Consider the following 24,363-nt stretch of genomic DNA (forward strand, 5'->3'; position numbering starts at 1 on the left):
CGGAACGAGCTGGGAGGCGGAGTGCAGGCGGGTGGGGCTCCAGGAAGATCAGCCCTTCCGGTGCGTGCGGTGAGCGGCGGGCCTGGGGCGGGAGGTTGCTGGTACCCGGCGGTGGCCAGAGTGCCCCGCGCCCTTCAACTTGGACCTTTCCCCGCCGCTGTCCAGTCCTTCCTGTCCGGTTCTTCCCCGAACGTGCCGTGTTCTAGGCCATCCTCACCGCTCGCTATCGGCCGCTCGGCTACCTCCTATTCATCCTTCAAACACCGCCTCTGGTCGTATCTTGTTTGTTGCCTTCATTAGTGTGTGGCCTCCGGCAAGGGTCCGTGTTTTGTGTTGAACCTCTGCCCACACCAGACCCAGAATAAGGATTGGCACAGAGGGGGCGATCAGGAAACTGAATGAGAATATCCGATTTTTTTTTTTACTTTCTCTTGCTCCCCCTCCCACCATCGGGGTGCTGGGGATCAAACAGTGAACAAAACACGAGAAAGGTCCTGCCCTCGAGCCGCTGACACACCAGTGAAGGTCATTGCCGCTCCCTCCTTCCATAGTCTCATTTCTCCCATGACCTTTCCTTTGCTCCTGGCTGTACCTCTTCCTCTTAGTTTAATCACCCCGTCTTTCCATGAAACATTTCCCATTTTCCCTTCTGCCGTAGAAACATAAAAGGCAGCAAATACTTTCCCCCTAAAATTTGTCTTTGTCCCAATGGCTCCCAGTCTTCTCCATTTTTGCCTGTTTTCTTTGTCACCTTTGCCTCTTTCTCTCTGACCTCATTTGGTCAGATTTGTTGCTCCTCATCATCTGCTCCCTCACCTCCCCTGAACATCACTCAGATGCCACCTGTTCTAGGCCTGCCCTGGCCTCCCTATAGGAAACTGTGACCCCAAGCCCGCTGCCCCCGTATTCACCTTCCCACTTCACTTCCCTCCTTAGGATTTCCCACCACCTGACATCCCCCATTTCACGTGACTGTGGTCAGTTTCTCCCTATCGGCGTGTGAGCGAGCATGGGGAGCGCCAGGCCTGGTTTACTCTCGCTCGCTCGCTGTGCTGTCCCCGGGGTTTAGTGTGGGTCTCGGCGAGTAGCCCATCCCCCGGGGTTTGCCCAAGGGGTGAATGGAAAGAACGTGAAGCGGACAGTATCGGGGTCCCTGTGCTGTTGTCCGCCTTCCTGCGCCCACGCCATCCTGCCGCCTTGCCTCGGCAGGAAGTGGGGCCAGCGGGCCCCAACCCTGCTGCGCTCTGGTGTTGTGCTGTAGACCTCGCCTTTAATTCTAGTCGTGGGCTCCTGTGAGCTGACCACTGTGGACGACTGGGTGGGAGGGCATCCGAATGGCTGAGCGCTGGTGCCCTGGTGGTGGGAAGGAGGGAACCCGGTGGGTTGCCCTTGACAGGAAGGGACGCGATGGTGTGCCCAGGAGTTGAGATGTCTGACCAGGATGGCATTTAGAGAACAGAAATGCCAAATCATCCACAGGGCTCAGTTCCATGAGCTTATGGTTAGTCCATTATGTTATATTTCTATTTGAGATGGGCCGGCTCATTGTAGAAGTTTTCCTTAGATGAAGGCTTTGTGTGTGGATTAGGCTGCAGATAGAAGTAGGATTTTGGGAGGAGGCAGAAGACCTAGTTTGTTTAGGGGGAATGGCACCCTTTGGGGGAAAGGTGTGGAAGGGGTGGGGTGTTCGATTCCAGGGGATGTGAAACCCGCTTTCTAAGGGGAGACAGGCTGTCTGAAGCGGCTTGGCGGATGACCCAGAAGGACGCTCCTGGCGCCAGCCTTAATGCACCTGCATGGTTTATTAAGCTGCACACCTGGCTTTCTGCAAAGTTGGTCCTTGCTGGAGCTGTCCGCGCTGCTCCACCGCGCCCTCTGCTGTCCAGGATGGGACGTGTCCCTCATCCTTGTTTTCCTTTTCAGGGTACTTCCTGTCAACAGCACAGAACTGAACTCCAGATGGAATCTTTCTTCCTAGAAACTAGTTGGCAACAGTTTTATCATGTGTGCTGGTTCAGAATTCCAAGAGGGATTGTTTAGGAAGGGGCCATTCCACGCTGTGGGAGTCTGTGTGGTGGCGTGAAGCGGGCGGTTGTGGGTGACACACTCGGGCAGCTTCGCCCTGGGGTGTGGGTCTGCCCCTCCGACTGGCTGAGAGTGGAGGTGAGGAATGTGGGCGGGGGGAGTGCTTGGGGCAGAGAGAACATAAGGACTAGAGCACCAGGAGAGGGCAGAGCCGAGGGCGGCACGCTTTCCCCACCGGGGCAGCTTCACGACGTCTTTCCATTTCAGTGTTTTCAGACCCGACCTTGCCCCGCCGACGAGGGAAAGGCCAGCGAGCCCGCTGCGGCTGTCTCCGTGCGCCTGTCTCTGCGCACGCGCACATGTGTTGGTGCTTGCGTAGTGGGGGTGTCACAGTGCAAACTATATGTGTTTAAATTTTGTACTTGCCTTTCCAAAGGCGTCTTTATTTTTATTATTTCTCTTTTATTTTTTATTCTGATGAAGATGTAGTTGACATACAACATTGCTAACTGTACGGGATAGGTGTGTTGATTTGATACGTTGTTATGTTGCACTACGACCACCACCATGGCGTTGACAAATGTCTCTGTCACGTCACATAACGACCGTGTCTTTTTTGGGGTGAAAAGCGTCAGCATCTGGGTCAGCTGGCTGGCACTTCCTGGTCCCTCCTTTTTTTTTCTTTTTTTATTGACGGTGTTGGGGCGACATTGGTTAATACCGTTACATAGGTTTTGGGTGTACAGTTCTGTAATGCATCGTCCGTCTGGTTATTGCACCACAAGGCGTCTTTCCATTCCTGAGTCTTTCTGTCTAGGCACCGTGTCCGTGGTTAGTCAGGCTCTGTTTTATATCTTTTTTAAAAAAGATTTTATTTATTTATTTTTAGAGAGGGAAGCGGGGGAGAAAGAGAGAGAGAGAGAAACATCAATGTGCGGTTGCTGGGGGCCGTGGCCTGCAACCCAGGCATGTGCCCTGACTGGGAATCGAACCTGTGACACTTTGGTTCGTAGCTCGCCCTCAATCCACTGAGCTACGCCAGCCAGGTTTGTTTTATATCTTTCAATAAAGCTTTAGTTTTCCTCGTGTAGGTCTTATTTTTTTTGTGGGTGTTAAATGTATTCACCGTTTTCATTTTAAAGAGGACGTCCTCTAACTCCTCACGCCTGGCGTATGGAAGAGCCCTCATATTTTATGTGTTCGTTCGGATGGGTTTTTCCGTCTCGGACTTGCCAGACGGCACGTTTTCTCGTACCTCTGCGTGGCGGTCCGCAGGCCTCCGTGCACGAGTCCTGACACCTGGCTCTGTTTGGTCTTAGGTGGTTGGAGCCCGAAGGACAGCAAGAAACTGTTTTCAATGGCTTCGCTGGTGGCTTATGACGACTCGGACTCAGAGGCTGAGAGCGAGCCCGCGGGAAGCGTCATTGCCGCCGGCCAGGTGGAAGACACTCGCGATGCGGTCCACGCGCGTGACCAGGGTTCCGCACCGGGAGCCCTGGGCGGGATGGAAGGGGGCGTGCCGCCCACGAAGCACCGTTCTTCCGAAGACCCCGCTGGCCCTCGTCTCCCGCCGGCGCGGCTCTGGGGAAGCGGCCCAGGGTCTTGCCCCAGCCAGAGGCTGCAGTGGCCCGCGACAGAGCCTGAGGTCGCCGTCGCCACAGGCGAGCCTCCTCGTGCTTCCCTGTGGCTCAGTCACGTCCCTGCTGGCCACGTGCCCCTGGCAGCGGCCCTGGTTAAGCAGGGGAAGCCCTCCTGGGGAACTTACGACCCCCCGGAACCCCCTCTCTGTGCCCGAACCCAGCCTGGAGCCCCAGGCGCGCCAGGCAGCCCTGTTCAGAAGAAGAGGCGTGAGGACTGCGTTGTGCCCTATACCCCGAAGAGGCTGAGGCAGTTGCAAGCACTGAGCACGGAGACAGGCAAGAGCAAAGCTGCGGAAGCCAGGGGTCCCTCCGCGGGGCGCGCCCCGGCCCCGCTCTGCATGGAGCCCCGGGTGTCTGAGTTTATTCAGCCCCATTTGGACACTCAGTACAAAGAAACCCAGATTTCCAGGAAGGTGCTCTTTCACCTGCGAGGCCACCGGGGCCCCGTCAACAGCATCCAGTGGTGTCCGGTGCTTTCGAGGAGCCACATGTTTCTCTCCGCTTCCATGGATAAAACCTTCAAGGTAAGACAGGAGCGGGACCGTTCTTCTCGGATGCCCTCGGGACTGACCTGCCGGAAGTTGGATTCTTCGGAACAGTTGGGGGGGGGGGGTCACAGGCGGAACGTGTCTTCCTGGGAATGTCTGGCTGTGGTGCCCTGTTGTGTTCAGGGGAGGGCTCTCCGTGGGCCCCCGGCTCGCCGGTCCCTTCCGTCCCAGGCCTCACTGGCACTGCCTTGCCCAGGCTGCCAGAGGGCGCTAGTGAGTCCTTATCCCCTGTGGGGGCGCTGAGGTCATCCGGGCGCACTGCGGCCCACCCGGGTGAGGTCGCTGAGCGAGAGCCGCCAGCGGGAGAGGAGGGCAGCCCAGGGCCAAGCCCTGGGGCCCCGGGGCCTCCTCTGTGACTCCCACGGCGCGCCGAGCGGTGCCAGCCTGGTGCCAGGCGCGGTGCTGTGTGCAGGGCGCAGAAGTGAGCAAGCCTGGTCCCCGGGGGATCCCGGGCAGGCGCAGTGCGGTAGGGGGCGTGGCCACGTGGGAAGCACTCACCGTGCTGGGCTCAGGGTTGTGAGGATGGGACCCCAACCGGACACAGAAGCACCACGCGAGCCGCGTGGGAGGGACGGCGCGCCAGCCTGGGAGGGCTTGGTGCAGGCCTGCGGGAGGCAGAGGGGTGCGTGGTGAAGGGGGTGGGGAGCGGTGGTGGGGCATCCTTGGCTCTAAGCGTGGAGGCCTTCAGGGGCCTGGTGGGGCGAGCGGCCAGGCCAGAGGACTGTGGGCGCCCCGCTGGGGACTTTAGTTTGCACAGAAACTTGTTTTTTGCATTGTTATTTATTTATTCGTTTATTAAATTGTATTTATTTTCGGAGCAAGGGAAAGGGAGATAGAGAAACATCAGTCCGTTGCCTCTCACACGCCCCCTGCTGGAGACCTGGCCCGCAACCCAGGCAAGTGCCCTGACTGGGAATCAAAACGGAGACTTTTTTTTTTTTTTTTAGATTTTATTTATTTATTTTTAGAGAGGGAAGGGAGGGAGAAAGAGAGAGAGAGAGAGAGAAACATCAATGTGTGGTTGCTGGGGGCCATGGCCTGCAACCCAGGCATGTGCCCTGGCTGGGAATCGAACCTGCGACACTTTGGTTTGCAGCCCAAGCTCAATCCACTGAGCTACGCCACCCAGGCCTAAAACGGAGACTTTGTATTTTTATTTTATTTTTATTTTAATTTTTGTTCAAGTACAGTTTTCTGCCTTTTACTCCCATCCCAGCCCACCCCCCCAACCCTCCCCACCTTCCTTGCATTTCCACCCCACCCTCTAGTTTTTGTCCATGTGTCTTTATAGTTGTTCCTGTAAACCCTTCCCATTCTCCCCTGAAATTCCCTCCCCTCTCCCCTGTGGTCACTGTCAGCCTGTCCTCTATTTCAGTGTCTTTGGTTATATTTTGCTTATTTCTTTGTTTTGTTGTTTAGGTTCCACTTAAAGGTGAGATCACATGGTATTTGTCTTTCACTGCCTGGCTTATATTGCGTAGCATAATGCTTTCCAGCTCCATCCAAGCTGTTGCAAAGGGTAGGAGCTCCTTCTTTACTGATTTAATCTTCTGCTGCATAGAATTCCATTGTGTAAATGCACCATAGTTTTTTGATCCATTCATGTACTGATGGGCATCTAGGTTGCTTCCAGCACCTAGCTATTGTAAATTGTGCTGCTATGAATATTGGGGTGCAAAGGTTCTTTTGGATTGGTGTTTCAGGGTTCTTAGGATAGAGTCCCAGCAGTGGAATTGCTGGGTCAAAAGGCAGATCCATTTTTAGTTTTCCGAGAAAATTCCATACTGTTTTCCATAGTGGTTGTACCAGTCTGCAGTCCCACCAACAGTGCACTAGGGTCCCCTTTTCTCCACAACCTCTCCAACACTTGTTGTTTGTTGCTTTGTTTATGATGGCCATTCTGACCGGTGTGAAGTGGTATCTCATTGTGGTTTTAATCTGCATCTCTCTGATAGCTAGCGATATTGAACATCGTTTCATGTGTCTTTGGATTTTCTGTATGTCCTCCTTGGAGAGGTGTCTGTTCAAGCCCTTTGCCCATTTTTTAATTGGATTCCTGTCTTCTTAGAGTGGAGTCGTGTGAATTCTTTATATATTTTGGAGATTAAACCCTTGTCTGAGGTATCATTGGCAAATATGTTTTCCCATACAGTTGGTTCTCTTTTTATTTTAATGCTATTTTCTTTAGCCATGCAGAAGTTTTTCATTTTGATGAGATCCCATTTGTTTATTCTTTCCTTTTTGTCCCTTGCTCTAGGGGACATATCAGTGAAGATGTTGCTGCGTGAAATATCTGAGATTTTCCTGCCTATGTTACATGGCCAGCTCTCCCAACACCATTTGTTGAAGAGGCTATTTTTACTCCTTTTTATGTTGCTGCCCCCTTGTCAAACATTAATTGACTGTAGAGACTTGGGTTTATTTCTGGGCTCTCTGTTCTGTTTCATTGGTCCATGTGCCTATTTGTATGCCAGTACCAGGCTGTTTTGATTACAGTGGCTTTGTAGTATAGTTTAGTGTTGGGTATTGTGATCCCTCCTACTTTACTCTTCTTTCTCAAAATTGCAGCAGCTATTCAGGGTCGTTTTTGATTCCATGTAAATTTTTGAAGTGTTTGTTCTATGTCTGTGAAATATGCCATTGGTATTTCAATAGGTGTTGCATTGAATCTATAAATTGCTTTTCTTCCGATCCATGAGCACGGTACCTGCTTCCATTTGTTTGTGTCTTCCTTGCTTTCTTCAGTGTTGTGTGGTTTTCTGAGTACAGGTCTTTCACCTCCTTGGTTAGGTTTATTCCTGGGTATTTTATTTTTCTTTTTGCTGTATCAAATGGGATTTTTTTCTTGATTTCTGCTTCTGCTGTTTCATTGTTGGTGTACAGAAATACCTTTGATTTCTGGACATTGACTTTGTATCCCCTGTTTTGCCAAATTCATTTATTAGGTTGAGCAATTTTTTGGCAGAGTCTATAGGATTTTCTTTGTACACTATCGTGTCATCTGCAAACCATGACAGTTTTGTTTCCTCCTTTCCGATTTGGATGCCTTCTATTTCTTTTTCTTGTCTGATTGCTGTGGCTAGAACTTCCAGTACTATATTGAATAGAAGTGGTCAAAGTGGACATCCGTGTCTTATTCCTGATCTTAGTGGGAAAGATTTTAGTTTTTGCCCATTGAGTATGATGTTGGCTGTAGGTTTCTCATAAATGACCTTTATTATGTTGAGGAATGCTCCCTCTATTCCCACTTTGCCGAGTGTTTTTATCATGAATGGGTGCTGTACCTCATCAGATGCTTTTTCTGTATCTATTGATATGATCATGTGATTTTGTGTTTGATTTTGTTTATGTGATGTATTACATTTATTGATTTGCAAATATTGGACCATCCTTGCATCCCTGGGATGAATCCCACTTGGTCATGGTGTATGATCTTTTTTTTTTTTTTAAAGATTTTATTTATTTATTTTTAGGGAGGGAAGGAAGGGGGAGGGGGGGGAGAGAGAGAGAGAGAGAAACATCAATGTGCAGTTGCTGGGGGTCAAGGCCTGCAACCCAGGAATGTACCCTGGCTGGGAATCGAACCTGGGACACTTTGGTTCCCAGCCCGTGCTCAATCCACTGAGCTACGCCAGCCAGGGCTTGATTTTTTTAATGTATTGTTGGATGCGAATTGCCAATATTTCGTTGAGGCTTTTAGCGTCTTTGTTCATCAGCAATATTGGCCTGAAATTTTCTTTCTTTGTTGTGTCTTTATCTGGTTTTGGGATTAGGATGATGCTGGCTTCATAAAAAGAGTTTGGGAGTCTTCCATCATTTTGGATTTTTTGGAATAGTCTGTGAAGGATAGGGGTTAGCTCTTCCTTAAATGCTTCGTAGAATTCTGTGGAACCCCCGGTCCAGGGCTTTTGTGTGTCGGGAGTTTTTTGATTACAGCTTCAGTTTTGTCTGCTGTTATCGGTCTGTTCAGGCTTTCTGCTTCTTCTTCATTGAGTTTTGGAAGATTATATTCTTCTAGAAATTTGTCCATTTCACCTACGTTTTCAAATTTCTTGGCATATAGTTCTTTGTAGTAATTTCTTACACTCCTTTGTTTTTCTGTGGTGTCAGTTGTAATCTCTCCTCTTTCATTTCTGACTGTGTTTGTTTGGGTCCTCTCTCTCTTTTCCTTGATGAACCTACTTAAAGGCTTGTCGATTTTGTATATCTTTTCAAAGAACCAGCTCCTGGATCCACTGATCCTTAGAATTGTGCTTTTGGTCTCTATGTCATTTAATTCTGCCCCGATCTAGGTTATTTCCTTCCTTCTACTTGCTCTGGGCTGTCTTTGTTGTTGTTCCTCGAGTTCTTGCAGGCATAGGGTTAGGTTGTTTGTTTGAAATGTTTCTCTCTTATTTTGGTAGGCCTCTGTTGCTATGAACTTCCCTCTCAGGACTGCCTTTGCTGTGTCCCATAAATTTTGGGTTGTTTGTGAGTTCATTTTCATTTGTTTCCAGAAAGTTTTTGATTCCTTCCCTGATTTCATTCTTGACCCATTCACTGTTTCACAGCAAGCTCTTCAGTCTCCATGACTTGGAGTGCAAGACGGAGACTTTTTGGTTCACAGGCTGTCACTCAGTCCGCTGAGCCACACCGGCCAGGGCTCGTTGGTGCTGGCTTACTTTAACTTACACCGGAGTAACGCAGACCGGCCGGGAGCAAGCCCCAGCCCCGCAGGTGTGCAGTGTAGCAGGCGCGCCCCGCGTGCCTGTGACCCGCCTCCAGCCCCTCTGCGCCGCACTGAGTCCCCCTTGCTCTCCGTGGCACCTGGCCCCCCAGCACTGCACGGGCGTGCAGTGGGGGGCCCAGGGAACTTGGGCTGAACCCAAGGTTCCTGGAAGAAAATGGCTTGGGAGTTGGAGCTGGCGGTAGCTGCTCAGCTGCGTTGAGCTGTCCCCTCCGAGTCCGTGTCCCCTCTGAGAAGGGCAGAGTCACAGCCGGTCTGTGATCTTGTGAGAGAAGCGCGCCCCGCAGAGCCGCTGGCACGGAGCAGTCGCCCGCAGGTGCTCTGCAGACGCCACGTAGACGGCCCCCTCCGCTTCCTCCGGCCGGAGCCCGCCTGCCCGGGCCACCGTGTCCGAGTTCTCTCTCGGACCTCCCCCTCGGGATGCAGCGTCCCTGGGCGGTGAGGGGAGGAAGCCCGCCGCTGTGACGCCGCTGACGGGCTGGTCGCTGGTGCCATTTCTGAGCGGCTGCCTGGAGCTCCGAACCGTCTGGCCCGTGATCGTCCCGGCAAGGCGGGGAGAGTTGTGCGGGGCGGGTTGTGCGGGGCGGGTTGTGCGGGGCCGGTGCCACGTCCTGCCTCCGGCCTGGCGCCCGGGGGTTTGCACGCGGCTCTCCGGGCTCTTCCTGTGCGGCTGGGCATCGAACGTCTGCTCGGGGGCTTGTGGCGTCCCGGCGTGCGTCGAGACGTGCGTGGGCGGGCCCTGGGGCTTCTGGGCGCTCCTTCGGAGAGTCCGAGCCCCCGGGGTTGGCGGGTGGGGTCTGTGCCGGGCCAGGGTGTCTGGCAGGCTCCGGATGGGGCCGGGGTCAGGATGAACCGGGTTTGGGGTTCGCTTCCACCCCAGCAGCTTTGTGACCTCGAGCAAGGCACTTGACCTCTCTGAACCTGTTTCTGCCTCAGTAGGACCAGCTTCTGTGTGGCTGGGGCCTCAGGCGGAAAGAAGGCCCGGGTGCCGGTGTCTGAACCCCCGGCCCGATGCGGCGCACATGGTGGAGCTTTGTGGGGCGAAGTGTGGGTATAGGGGCCACCCAAGGGATGCGGGCGGCCCCTTTCTGGTCCCCGGGAGGGTGGGGGCAGGTGGCAGACACTGACAGGAGAGTCCCGAAGGACAGACTGGGCTGCCGTGCGCAGAGACAAGTGCAGGGATGCCGGGGTGGCAGGTGTGCCCTGCTGGGTGCCGGCTACCCACCTGTCTGTGGGATCGTGTCTCCGGGTGGTGAGGGGCAGGCCTGGAGCCCCGTGGGGTCGGTTCGCACCTTGCATCACTGGGGGTCAGTGGGCCCTGCTTGGGTCCCACGGGAATGCTTAGGTTTCCTGCAGAGGCGTCCCCCTGCGAGTGTTTGGATGGAGAGGGTCTGAGTGAAACCACTGATTTGGGGTGCTGCGTTTGCTCAGTTGTGTAGGGGGTGCTGTGGAGTAGGTGACTGAGTGTCTCTGGTGTGCAGGGGACCCTGTGGAGGGGCCCTGGGCAGCCGACTAGCTGTGACACCTCGTGGCCAGAAGAGGGCGCAGTCGGTCCAGTTTGGGAAGGCTGCTCTGGCAGAGGGAGGGTCACTGTGCTGGGGGCGATTCACTGAGACTGGGGTCCAGGGCCTTCTGCTGGGGGCTGCCCTGGGTGGGCCGGGGCTGGACACAGTGGCCGTGCCCACCTGTCCCGAGGAGCTGGTGTGTGCTGCTCGGCCCGGCTGGCTCCAGGGAGCCCTGTCCACGGCACTGTCTGTCCCTCGTGGCGAGGCTGCAGGGTGGCCCAGGAGGTGGCCCCAGGGGCAGAGCATGGCCGTCGCCCTGGCTGCAGGGGTCAGCGTGCCCTGGCCCTTCCCCTGCTGTGGTGCCTTGACAGCGGGGGCTGGTAGAAGCCCCAGATGCACACTGTTAGCCAGGGCGCCCTCTGCTTTGAGGCGCTGGAGTTTGCAGTGACAGAGGTGTTCGATGTTGAACAATTTTTCAGTGGGAAGCCTTGTGGCAGGGGCCGGGGGAGCCCGGGTCCAGACAGACGGGCACTGGGTGGGGCGGGACTGGGCTGGGGGCCGGGCGGGAAGGTCCTGGCTGGGCCATCAGGTTTGTGTGCAGCCTGGAGGCCAGCTGGCAGCCCTGGGCAGGCGGTGCCAGAGGACAGGCGGTGTGGTGGGCCCTGGGGGTCTGTGATCTGGTGTGTGATGGAAGTGGGCACAGGAGGCGTGTGGACACTGGGTCTGGAGGTGGGGCGGGGCGTGGGCGCAGGCAGGGGTCCTCACTTGTTTCTTCCTGGTCCTGGGCGGAGGGCAGATGGTGGGTGCAACAGGCGGGGGCACCCCCCAACTCTGTGCTCCCTTCTGTAGGGTGCTGTTCCCTTGCCTTTTGGTTAAAGTCCACCAGAGTGCTTTCTTGTCCCCCCCACTGGATCAGGAAGTTTGGGGGCAGGGGACACAACACTTCAGTTTGAATCCTTCCTCTGCCACTGATTGGCTGTGTGATCTCTGGCAAGTTACTTAACTTCTCTGACCCTCAACCGGTGTATAAGGCCTGTCCAGAAAGCATCCATCCATGCACTATGAAAAACAGAGACATTTATTGAAGAAAATACAAGATACAAGAAACATTGCACAGAGGACAATGACGCCTCAGTCCCCTTCAAAGGAGGCACCTTGGGACCTCACACAGTTCTCCCAGTCGCCATCAGCTGCCCTGTTGTATTTTCCTGAATCTCATCGGTGGTCTGAAGTCTCTTCCCTTTCAAAGGTGCTTTTAGTTTTGGGAAGAGCCAGAAGTCACAGGTGCCAAATCTGGGCTGTAGCGGGGTTGAGTCGCCTGGGTGATTTGGTGTTTCCCCAAAAAACTGTACAAGACGTGATGCATGAGCAGGTGCACTGTCGTGAGGAAGCTGCCAGTCATCACTTGCCCACAGCTGCCGCCTTCTGAATCATCCGAGTAGTTTCTGTGGAGGAATGTTCGAGCTTAATGCAAAATCCGATGCAGATTCATTGCTCTACTCACTCATTTTGAATGTGACGGCCACACAGTACACAGGCTCACTCAGCAGCATCTACTGCCCCTGCTGAGTGGTACAGTGAAGGTGTCATCGGTCACGCACGCGCACTCCAGTCCACTCTCCTTCCTGCCAGGTCACATCGATGTCACGCACACCGTTCTCGCTGTGTTAACAGCGGCCGGGCTTTTTCCAGACAGGCCTCGTATGGAAAGTGGAGCCGATGACACATGCCTCTCTGGGCTTTCGTGAAAAACAGATGACATTGGGTGAGCATCACCTCGGTGGTGCCTGACGCACAGTAGGCACTTCCTGTGTGCTCTCGTTCCTGCTCTGTCCTGGAATTTCCTCCTTAGCGTGCGGTGGCACCTCGCTCTCCCCGCGCCGCCGTGGGACCGTGTTGGCGGCACCGTGTGGGTTTTAAGCTACGTGAGCAGGGGATCTGGCCAGAGCCGCCCTCGTATTCTCTGTAGCACTTGGCACAAGGTTTTGTGCATGTTAAGTGATCAGTAAAAATTAAAAAAAAAAAATTGAATTTTATTTCCAGCCTTGGGGAAAGAATTGTGTTTTAAGTGCATAAATCCCATTTGCCACTAGGGGGCACAGTAAGACTTAATATAAGCTCACTGCAAGCTTCTAGAATCTGGAAGAATCCTTGGTTCAAGTTAACAGTTACAGAAATACAATTTTTTTTCTGATCAGGAGAAAAACAACACAATCCATCTGATTAATCCAAAGAACGTGGAGTTCCAGCTCCTTCATCTCCCTAAAAGGTAGCTTTGGAGTTCGTAAGTTGCAGTTGGGCACATTACCGTGGAAAGACTTCTTTTAGTATATTCTAACTGTTCTGTGAGCTGTAAAATATGCCTCTTATTAGTTTTGAAAAATTTGCAGCTTGAGAAATGAGGCAAAATAAAACAATGACTCATAACTCTGCCCCGCTGCCCCGCTTTCCCGCTCAGCGATCCCCGCCGGTCCTTCCTGCCTTGGCCCCTGCTCCCCGTGTCTGCGACCCCCTTCGGAGACCCTGCTGCTCTGTGCTCTCCTCGCCGCACCCCCGCCCCGTGTCCCTGTGGGGCTCGGCACCTTGCAGACCCACTGCCCGTGCAGGGGGCGCTCTGACCCGCGGCCCCTCTGCAAGGGGGCTTCTTGCGCCCGGGCCCGCTGCCCTGAGCGGAGGCCTGGCGTTGGGAACCGCGGGGTTGCCGACGCAGCGCGTGAGTGAGGGGCCGTGTATCTGCTGCGCGAAGGGATTTGCTCAGGGAGTTCTTTCCGTAACAAGCCCCCTTCCAACACTTAAAAACGAGCGTTTCCTTTTTGATCATGAATGTCATAGACGCTTATTGTGAAAAAACTTTGAAGACGCAGAAAACGTGAAGCGTGAAGATTAAAAGAGAAACCACTGCGCGGCCCAGCCCTGAGCGGGCGCCTCACCCACCCCGGGGAGCTCGCGGGGCGGACGGCGCACCTGCGCGCTCACGGAGCCGGCCGCCCTGCGCAGTGGCTGCCGCTTGGAGCGCCCCTCCAGTTTCGCACTGTTTGTGGGGGGGCTTTTTCTCCTTTAAGAAAACTTTCCCCCAACGACGTTCTTACAGCTTCTCAAACTCCAAACTTTGCTATTTCCATGTCGTTTCCTGTCACGTCCTGCTTTTGTTCTAAAGAGTCCGTCCTTCAGCGAACAGCTGTATGTAAATATTGTCTTTTTTTTTTTTTTTTTTGCCGCCTCGATGCAGTTGAGCTGGGCTTCGGCCGAGTAAAGCCTTTGTGGGTGACGGTGGGGCCTGAGTAGGTTGGCAAGCCCTCGCGCGTTGTTGCCGCAGGCCTCTGGGGTCCCGCAGCTGTGTGACTTGCAGACAAGCACTTAGCCCCTCTGGTCCTTCGGTTTTCTCATGGGTAAGGTGGGGGTAACGGCTGCCTGTTGGGGTTGTTGCTGTGGGAAAGACGCGGAAGGTGGTGTTTCAACTCCTCTGCACCTGTGCTGATTACTTACAAAAGCTGGAGAGAAGGCAAGTCAGGATCTTCCACTCAATGGAACTTTTTTTCTCTCCCGTGAATCTTTCTGCAGTCTGCCTGTGGACACACAGTTTTCAGGAGTTTCGATGCCCGTGTTCCCGAGAGAGGTACTTTAGAAGGTTTTGGTGGTGTCCGCACCCAGCCACTAACCCGCACGCTCTTCGCGAGCTGCACCCTCGGCGGGTGCGGGCTGCCGGGCTGGGTCCACGTGCCCAAACTGATCCCGCGAGAGAGTCAGCAGGTTCGCACAGCCTTTTCTGCCCGAGCCTCCGGCTCTGCTGGGGGTGGTGGTGGTGTGATTTACACCTGAGCAGACTCCGGGGCGTGAGTCCCACCTTCCTCTGGCCCGGGGGGCGCCAGGTTCAGCTGGGGCCACGCCCCTTTCGCACCTGCATCCGGAAGGAAGGACTTTGCTCGGGAGGGTGAGCGCTCGAATTGCAGTCCCTCCGTGCTGCGGGTCAGCGCTGTGACCGCCGAGGGACCTCGAGGCCAGGGCCGAGGATGGGGAGAGCTCAGTGTTCCCCAGCGCTCGCCGCCCGCCAGGCGAACCTCCGGACATGCCGTCTGCGCTTCACGGCAGGCCCGAGGCGAGGGCCGCCCCCAGCCTCACCACGCAGATGTGCTGGCGGAGGCCCAGGGAGGTCAGGGGAGCTGCCCGCACGCCAGCCGGTGGGGGCGAGATGGGAAGCTGGCTGTCCAGCCGCACGCCCCCAGCCCCACTCTGCGCCCCGGCCGCTGAAAGTCAAGGGTGGGGGAGCACGACCCCTCCCCGAGGGGTGCCCGAGGTCCGCCCCAGCTTCCAGCCCTGGGGCTGTGTTCCGGGGCACGTGGAGAAGGGGTGCTCTCTGTGCTGGTGCGGATTTACATTTTTATGTATTACAGGATCCAGTTGCCGTATCACTGCTAGCGTGTTGTTATGTGAGGGTATCTTAGATGCGCTTTGTAGAAAGTAATATAGCTCAGGTTCAAAGACAAGAGATTTATGGATTCAAGTGCCAGAGGGAAGGTTTATTTCAGTTTTGAAAGAATTATTCTTGATGGGTTTTGCAGGATGAGGTGGGGAAATGATTCGCTGTGTGGAGGAAGGAGATGGGGAGCATTATGCAGATGATGGGCAATTTATTCCGAGCACGAGGCAAAGCCATTGGAAGTAAGCGACGCACAGCTGGGGGGAGGGCCGGGCGGCGGCGGTGGGCGTTGGGTAATTGGGGAGCGAGTGAGTAGCTGTGCATCCAGGGTAATTAGGGGACGGCAGGGAGGGGTTGGGTGGTGTGTGCGTGCACGCACGCCTGCACCTCCCACAGTCACCCGGCTCCGTCTTCCTTTGACAGGGCACAGAGAGGGACAGCTCCTGCCTGAGGGCACACAGTGAGGTCGGTGGCTGGTGGCGCTTGCCAAACACAGCACCTGTCTCTGCAGTGAAGGCTGCCGGGCACCTGAATTGCCCCAGGGCTGGAAGTGAGGGTTTCAGGCCGCCCACCCAGGCCACGGGGGCTGCCAGAGGGCCGTGCCGTGCGAGCTGGCACCGCGTGGAATAAACCTGAGGTTGCGGGAGGACTAAGCGAAGGACGGTGCGGCAGAGCCCAAGCTGCGTTTTCTGCTCTCTGGGAAACTTCACTTGGCCCAGCAGTCCGGTCCCCGGGTGGGTGGCGCACCCGCCAGCCGCTGACCACAGACAACGGCCCTGCGGGAGGTGCACCCTATGATCCGGGAACCAGCCCCGTCCGGTCTCATCCCTCATCATTAAGGGAAGAATAGAGCAATTGGGGAAAATGCTTTTAATGTAATTGAAAAATGCAGATTACAAAATTGGCACACTCAGGCGTTGAGACAGTCTAGTGAATTATTTCTCGCTGCTTTTAAAGCCTGGACATGCACGAGTCTTAAAGCTGCCCATCCAGTGCCCGGGGATGGCTTTGTCTTTCTCCTTTAAAAAATGAGTTGTTAATTTAGATGCAAACTAAAACTTTGTTTTATCATGAAAGTAGTAAAATATTGAGAAAAAAATAAAAAATAAAGATGGCAGAAATTAAAGATGGAACCACGCATGCACTCTCTGCTTGGACGCCGTGACCGTGAACTTTTCTTTCCAGGCAGCACGGCCCTTCCAGCCTTTCTCCCGCCCGCGGCTGGTTTCGGCCAGGCCCCGGGGCACTTGGGTTTTGTGACCAGCTCCCACATTTGCAGGGAGGTCGCTTCCCCTGCAGGTCGGTAGCACTGTCACCCTCCCAGAAGGCGGGGTGGGAGAGTCACTCCAGCGTCGTCCTCTCGTCTCCCAGCTCCTGCCGTTCCCGGTCGGGCGTCTGTCCTGGACGGACGCTGAGGGACCCCCGTGGCCAGGCCCTGCAGCGAGGTGCGGTTGGGAGGGGCGACCCCAGTGAGCCTGCTGGGGTGAGCCCAGGACCCCTGACACAGCCCGCTTCACGGGGCCCCTCTCTGGCCGGCTTCCGGAAGCTCCATCCCCGGATGAGACAGACGACAGCGCGTCCTCCTTGTGGAGTGCTGTGAGCCAGGCTGGAGGGCGGGGCAGTCTTAGAAACCCAGTACCCGCGTGACCCACAGCTCTGCTTCCTCAGGGGTCCTGGAGCCGCCCCCCCCGCCTGTCCCTCCTGCCCCCGGCTGGGTGGGGGTGGGGAGGCCTCGTCTGTCGTGCAGGGGCCGCGGGAAGACGGGCGCCCCCGGGGCGAGGCCGGCGCAGGCTTTGACTTCGGGACTTGGGTCATCGCTCTCGGAAGGGCTGGGTGTCCCTGGGGTCAGCTTCTAAGTTTTAGAAGTCTTTTCTCTCTCGTTTTCTCTTTGCCTTTATTTTTTTTTTCCCTGGGAAATTCCCTCCACTTGTTCTTTTAATTTTTTTAATTTCATTTTTCTGCTGTCAAACTTTTAAATTTTTTATTTTTCTATTGAACAGCTGATGGTTTTTAAAACTTTATTGATTTTAGAGAGAGGAGGGAGAGAAACACTGATTTTTTTTCATGCCACTTATTGATGCACTCACTGGTTGCTGCTTGTATGGGCCCTGGCCAGGGGTCAAACCCGCAGGCCTGGCGCTCACCAACTGGCTACCCGGCCAGGGCTATCCTTAAACTTTTTTACTGAAGTAGAACGTGAATTCAGAAAAGTGTTCTGTTCTATCATAATTTTACATTCCAAGAGCTTTTTCTTGTTTTCTGAATGTTCCTTTAAAAAAAAAAAACCTTTTTATTGCATATTTATAAGGTCTTCTCTTAGCTGTGAGTCACTCGAAAGTTTTCCTGTGTTTTCTGAAACGTTTGTGTCTTCTCGCTCCTTTGTCTGTGCTGGCGTCTGCCCCGTGGTGGAGCTTTGCTTTTGCTGGTTCTGACCCCGGTGGAGGGCGGGGGGGGGAGCCCGAGAAAGCCGAGGGCAGCGTGCGTGCCCGTGGGGCGTACCCCCAACGAGGTGTTGTCCAGGATCACCAGGCCGGAAGCCGGGACCGTCGGGGGACCCCGCATGTGACATTGGTGCTTTCTTGTCGCTGGTCCGTGCCCCAAGAGAGGCATCTGCCTGCATTCTGCCTGAGCCGGGAGTGGGGGGAGGCCTGGGCGCGCCAGGGTGCGGGCTCCCCGTCGGGTCCTGTCCGCCTCCGGGTTGTTTCTCCGCTGTCAGCTGCGGGTCTGCTCCGGTCAGGGCCGGGGCACGGGCCTCCTCCGCTGTTTGTGGCCTGCGGCGTCCGCTGTGCGGAAATGTGACCACTTCGCCTCGTCCCCTGCCCGTAGAATCACGGCTCCTTTAAACGCTTGCTAACCTGACGGTGTCCTGTTTGAGAACCAGGTGAATTCCCTTGCGTGCAGCCCTTTTAGAGTCGGGGCTGCCCCGCGTTAACGCGGAACACGTGTTTGTGGGCGTGGTTCCCTCCCCCGGTCTCCTGCCGCCGTCCCCGGGCAGCGCGCACGCCGACTGTGTGGCCCCGTCCTCACGCGTGCCCTCGCTCGTGTGTGTGTGTGTGTGTGATTATCATCGCTTCTTTCTTCCACAGATGAAAACCTAACTTTAATTTTCTGCGGTCGAGTCTCGGAACCTTTCCCTTCGTAATTGGCCTGGGGCTTTGGAGGCGGCCTGCCCTCCCCTCCCCATCCCGAGAGCAGTGATCCTCTCTCCCAGGCTCCCCGCGGCGGCTGCGCACCCGCCGAGACCTGCGCTCTAGGCCAGGCACAGACCCCATCCGCTCCGTAGGAGGGAGCGGCCCGCTTCACCCTGCGCCCCTCCCCTGACTTGGGCTGCTAATGATTTCAAAAGACTTGCTTCCCACCCAGCTTATGCCACAGGGCTAAGCCTTGGCTACCCGAACTTGTCTCAAAACGGGAGTGTTGTTTTTGACCGTTAAGAAAAAAAACACACGCACACCACAGAAAGAATAAGAAGGTGCAAAGAAAAAAACCGCCCATCACCTTTATGCCCAGAGGCCATGACTGGAGCCTTATCGGCAGGTTTCCATCCAGTCTTCAAAAAAAAAAAAAAATTTTTCAACATAGCAGTTACGTTCCAACCACTCGTATAATTTGAACCCTCCCCCACTGGCGCAGCGGCTCTTACTGCGGTGATGTACTTGCGGTGGTTTTCAGTGGGGTCTGCGCGCCCCCGGGGGCCTGCAGACCCTTTCATGAGGGCTGCGGAGTGAAAATTATTTTCATCATAGTGCCTAGGAGATACTGGCCCTTTCCACTCCCACCCCCCTCCCCCCTCCCCCCTCCCCCCTCCCCCCTCCCCCTCCCTCCCTCCCCCTCCCCCCTCCCCCCTCCCCCTCCCCCCTCCCGAGCGCACAGGGAGCTCTCCCGCGACCACGGGGTGTGTGCTGTCGCCGTGGATTAAAGACCCGGGCCGCCGCGAGAACCCAGCTGTCTTGTATTAAGCCAGCCGTGAAGAAAAATGGCAACAGTGTAAACAATGCCCTCTCACTAAGCTTTTTTCCTCGGGAAATGTAGTTATTTTTCATCAGAAATTTCACGTTAACACGTAATGGGTTTATCATGGTTACTTTTACATCCGTGGATACTCCAGATGCCTCGGTTTTACTGCCCACACGCTCACCGCGGAGCTGCGACCCCCACCGACAGCAGTCTTCCAGGTGCCCCTTGACCTCGGGCAGGGGGCCAGGGGCCAGCGGAGTGAGCGCCGCGGCGTCTCGGCGTCTGTGCCTGCGCCTTGGGGTTGCGCGTGTTGGTGAAAACAGTGTCACGCCCGGGCATTGGTGGGTGTGCGTGGGTTCAGCCTGGCTGTTGTCACCCCCTCCTGTTCGGTTAGATTTCCCAACGGCCCCAACCAGACCCTCCCTGTTCCCGGGGGGTCCGAGCCCGCCCCCCTCCTCCCCCTGCCGCCCCCTCCTCCCCCTGCCGCCCCTCCCCCTCTCCTGTTCCCTGTGCGAAGATGGTTTTGCAGCCTTGCACAACGATAACAAAAAAATCTCCTGACTCCCACACACTCAAATTACGGTCATCCTTTTAACACCCGCCCGTCCAGGCCCCCCGCCCCCCGCACGGGCCGGTGTGTTTCACGGAGCGCACAGAGTTCGCAGCCCGCCCCGCCCACTTAACGCGCCCTCCCGGCCTCTGCGCCGCCGAGGGCCGTCAATTTTCCGGGCTCCACGACGCTCCGTCGCGTTGATTAACTGTAATTTACTCAGCTGTCCTTGGACACTTAGGCGGTTTCTAATTTCTGCTATTAGAGATAATGCTGGAACGTTTATCTTCATGCACGAAGCCCTTTGCTGCTGGATTAGTTCTATCAGGTTGATTTCCAGAAGCGGAGCCGCCGGGTCAGAGGCCGCGCGTGTTCTCGGGTCCCATCCGCCTCCCGGCGGGCTGCGTTGCAAAAGGACCGCGCCGGTTGGCACCGCCGCGGCAGAGCCCGCGTGGCAACCGGCGGTTCAGCTCAACTGTCGTGCGGAGAGCTTTCCCCGGGAGCCCCGAGGGGGCAGAGGCCCTCATCTAAGCGAATGCGATCTATAATTATTTAGACTAACACCAAAATTGCTTTCAGAACATTTTAACCTGCTGAGTTTAGAATCCTAGCTCGCACACGTGCGGGCGGTGAAAGTTTCCCGGGCAGCGCGTGCTCGCCCCTCCCCTGCGTGTTTACGCGGCCCGGGCACCTGGAGGGAGGGTGCGGGGCTCCCCCCCCCCACACACACACAAGTGGGCTCCTTCTGGCTGCTCGGCGTGTCGTTTTGAAAGGCACAAAATCACAAAATAAAGCACGTTCATGGTGACCCTCAGAAAAGTCTGCTTCCGTCCTGTTCTCTCCACGCTCTGGTCTCTCATTCACATGTGCTCTGCTACGCCGTTTCCTCGGAGACTCGGGTGATGCTGCAGCCAGCGCAGGGAGTGGCCGGGGAGGATGAGGGAGCCGCCCGCCGGTTACTCCTGGAGCCAGCGGCGGGTGAGGACGAGCCTCCCAGCTCCTGGGACTGGCCGCCTGGGTGCGTGGATTCTGCGCAAGGGGGACAAGGATGGGGGTGGCGGAAGCCTGGGGGAGGAACACCGAGGCCCCTTCCGGGAAGGCGCGCACTGCCCTGCGGGGACCCGCGCACTTGGCCCTGAAGGGCGGCCCCTGGAGCCTGGCCCCGTGCCCCGTGCCCCGTGAGTGCCCAGGATGAGGAGGGGACGTCCCTGCCCTGGCTGCTCCGGGCATCCGCGCTCTCCTCTGTGCAGCGGCTGCCCCCCGGGCGTGTGAGGGTCCGACGGGGCCCGGCGTGGGGACCACTCCGAGAACGTAGAGCCTGAACAAACGGAGGGTGTTGTTGAGAGCTCCAGGCCGGGGCGCCCCCTGCCGTTGCCCCCAGAGCCGAGTCCTCCAGCACGGGAGCCTTGCAGTCCGCTTCGCCTCCGGGGACCTTGGTTTGTGGATCGAGCGCCATGGGCGCCCTGGCCCTCTCAGGACGAGTGTTCCCCCGGCCGGGCTCCGCGGAGTGCTGGGCTCGGGCCGGCCTGGCAGCCGTGTGGCCCGTGAATGCCCCGGGCCTTGTTTCAGGGTCTCTGTCTGTCTGGGGCAGGCGGCCAGGGCCCCCGAGCGTGCCTGGGTGCTGCCACGGGGGCCGCGACAGAAGGCCTCCCCACGTCTTTCTTCCTTCGGTTGTTTGTCCCTCCAGCCGCGGGTGTGGAGCTGGCTCTGTGCAGCCCTGGGCCCAGGGGGTGCCAGACACCCCCTTGCTGGCGGGAAAGCTCATGGGGGATGGGCGGTCAAACATGCCGAGTGTGACAGGGGAGGGCACGTGCCCAGTGGGGAGGGTCGCCAGGGGCAGAGGGCAGGGCAGGCTTCAGGGAGTGGGAGGCCGGGCTGGGTCCTGGAAGACGCAATGAGCAGCTGGTGGGTGGGGGGAGGCCCTGTGCTGACGGCTGTGCCCCAGGGAGGGCCGCTCTGGCCAGTGTTAGGGTCTGGCGAGGGGAGCTGGGTGGGCCCTGTGTGGGTTCCAGGCCAGGACCGGTGGCGGCAGGAGCGGGCCCGCAGTGGGGGTGCATGGCAGTCGGCCGAGCTCAGGAGTCCCTCTGCGGGCGCGACCCCAGGCCCCATGCTGCCTAACGGTGCAGCTCTGGGGAAGTCGGAGAGCTCTTGGGACCTCGGTTTCCCCATCGGTGACGTGGGGTAACAGTGGCGTCCACCGCAGTCTTCCAAGGACTGAACAGGAAAACCCACGGCAAGCTCCTAGGAGCGTGCCGGGCGTATCTCGGGCACACCGTACTGTAAGCTGGCGTCGTCACCGACCCTGCGCCCGTTGTACGGATGAGAACATGGAGAACCAGAGGGGCGTGGAGCGGCATGGAGCCCCTCAGCACAGAGCCGGTGGCGCTCTGCATTCCGCCGGGCTGTTCCGTGTCCCCTTCCTGCTTGGGGACTCTAGGGGGCAGTCACGGGCGTCCGGCAGGGCCCTCATCTTCCCGGGTGTCAGTCGATTCATCCGAAGAGTGTGAAGAGCTCCCACGGGGGTTCCGCCAAGACAGGAGTTTCCTCCCCTTGTTCCCGGAGGAGAGCGGAACGCAGAGTGGGCACACCTGTGCGCGGATGGGCACCACCTGCCCAGGCTGTGCCGCCCGGCGCTGCCCTGGACCTCAGGAGTGGAGAACCTGGGGGCGGCCTCCCCACCACCCCGGCTGTGCAGGAGATGTCCCCCGGGGGGCGGCCCGGCTCCTGCTCTGGCGTGGAAGCTCAGTCAGAGACACGAGTGTTCCGCGTCGCTGACATGTTCGCATTCACGCTGCTGGGTCATGGGCTCTGGCCGATGCTGGCAGCCTGGGTGTTTGTTGTTTACTTACAAATCGTGAGCCCGGGATGGAGTTGAGACTTGCAATGAGAGACTCGAATACAGGGAGGCTGTTAAGTCACAACAGACCATGAAAAGCCACCCCCAAGGAGGAGGAGGCATGGAAACCCAGTTCTGAGCCGGCCACTGGTCCGGGCTGGCACCCCCCACCCTGTGCTGCCTCCCTGGGGCAGGATTGGGGGGGCAGGGGGCAGGTGCGCTCAGGGCCGAGGCGGTTTCCTCCCAGGGCCGTGCGTCTCCGCTGAACCTGTGGCGAGAGGGTGGCCAGAGCGGAGGCCTGGGGGTCTCCGTGGAGGTCAGCCTGGGGAGCTCACGCCAGGGCCCTTGTGCGTGGGCCCCGGGCCGGGCTGGGCCGGGCTGCCCGCGCTCTGCACCTCACTTCCTCTCCTGCCCAGCGCCGACACCACCTCCCAGCTCCACGGGCAGCCGCCAGGGCTCGACACGCTGGGGTCCGCGCCCCCACTCAGACGCGCGGCGGTGAATCTGACCTGCAGGGGTGGGGCTCCCGCGGTGAATGTCGTCGGGGCACTGGGCTCAGGTCCTTCGCCCGGCCCCCGAGGGATGACGGGGTGGCAGGGAGGTGCCCCTGCGAGCCCTGGGCCCTGTCCGGACTGACACCGAGCACGCCGAGTGCGGCCTGTTTGTCACGGCGTAGAAACACTCAGAGAGTTTGAAGCGAAGGTAACATACTTTTTAATTATTTCTCTGCTTGCCTCCAGCAGTACTGTTGTCAAGGAAACTGAAACCTTTGAAAGCTTCTCGGCTTCCCGGCTGGAAGAGGGTCCTCGTGCGCTGCTTATGTTGTCTGCGGAAACGGACCTGCCGTTCGTAGCGGGGTCTGTTTCTTTCAAAGGGGCTGCCGCCTTCGCGTCTTGCAGATGGAATCTTTTGACCTTTTAACAGAAGATGGAAGGCCGTTCCTAGTTTTTTCTCTTAAAAGAATTGCCTGCGTTCTTGACTCCGGTGTTTAATTCGCACGGCGCCAGCTGCCGGGCGCGGTGCTGGGGCGGGAGCGGCTGCCGAGGTGGGCGGGGGCTGTGCCCTCCCCCTCCCAGCACGCCCCCTCCCAGCGCGCCCTGCCCCTGGGGGGAAAAGGCAGGCGGGCGGACGGACACGTCGGGGCAGCACAGGCCTGTTGTGGTGGGGCGGAGGGTAGCACGCCGCCGCCGCGGGGCTGGGGGTGGGGCAGCCCGCGGAGGGGCGGCGTCCACGGGGGTCCCGAGGGGCCTCGGAGCACAGGTGGGAGCTGTCCGGCCGCCGAGGGTGGAAGAGCCTTCCGGGCAGAGGACACGGACTCCGCTGGGGCTGGGGCGCAGTGCGCTGCCCTCAGCGGACCGCGAGGCCCTCGGTGAGGCCGGTCTTCGGGCGCACAGAGCCCTCGCTCCGGGTGCAGGGGGCGCGCCCCCCAACATCCCAGCTGCCCAGGGAAGGGGCCCTGCTGACCCGCTTGAGTTGAGTGGTTCACCTCTGCTGCCGGGACGCTTCGGCCAGCATTCCCGCAAAACCTCGTGGTAGTTGAACCCTACCAAGGGCATTGGTTTTGTGTGAAAGAGATAAGTCATTGTTAGAAAACCAGGAGTCCTATTTTTAAACGGCCCTTGTTTTTTTAAAGTTTAAAACTCACTCTAGATTTGTAGAGGAGTTGTAAAAGTAATCCAGAGAGTCCCCGTGTGCCGCTGCCCAGCTTCCCCTGCGGTGACCCCCGCGGTGACCTCGCGGAGTCCTGGGGCCGTTGCAGCACCCCGGGGCCGCGCCGGCACAGCCCTGGTCCCTCGGACTTGGTCTGGGTTTCACCGGCCTTTCCCCTGAGGTCCCTTTCCCCTTCAGGATCCAGTCCAGGGGTCCCGTAGAGCATTTAGAGCTTGTCATTTTTTTAATGATTTGTTATTTCTTGGGGGTGGGGGAGGGGGAGTGGACTGAACCTCGTCCTGGCCACTTATTCTGAATCCCCTGTGCCGAGCCAGCCCCCCCCCCCACGGCCCCTGGCAGGCACCCCACGCCAGGCGCGCAGCCAGGCTCAGGCCGGACGCCAGGCGGTTCCACGGCCCGTCCGCCCGGGGCTTCTTCCTGAGCGGTGCCAGCAGGGGGTGCGCGTGCCCCCGAGGCCTCCCGAGAGCTCGCCCGGGGCCGGTGCTCCT

At 57.4% G+C, this 24,363-nt stretch overlaps 1 protein-coding gene across 6 annotated transcripts in view; it reads left to right on the forward strand.

The window, feature by feature from the left end:
* Positions 1-24,363, forward strand: part of WDR25 (WD repeat domain 25) — a 120,479-nt gene that overhangs the window by 75 nt on the left and 96,041 nt on the right. The window contains exons 1-2 of one of the 6 annotated variants that reach the window (XM_045822443.1): positions 5-60; positions 3,345-4,189. In XM_045822443.1, coding sequence (XP_045678399.1) covers positions 3,383-4,189 — 807 coding nt within the window. In that variant the 5' untranslated portion in view covers positions 5-60; positions 3,345-3,382. The other 5 variants (XM_045822444.1, XM_045822442.1, XM_045822445.1 and 2 more) reach the window with 5 other exon arrangements.

This window comes from Phyllostomus hastatus, unplaced genomic scaffold (assembly GCF_019186645.2).
Source record: "Phyllostomus hastatus isolate PE091 unplaced genomic scaffold, TTU_PhHast_1.1 phas_scaffold_501, whole genome shotgun sequence".
NCBI classification, from domain to species: domain Eukaryota; kingdom Metazoa; phylum Chordata; class Mammalia; order Chiroptera; family Phyllostomidae; genus Phyllostomus; species Phyllostomus hastatus.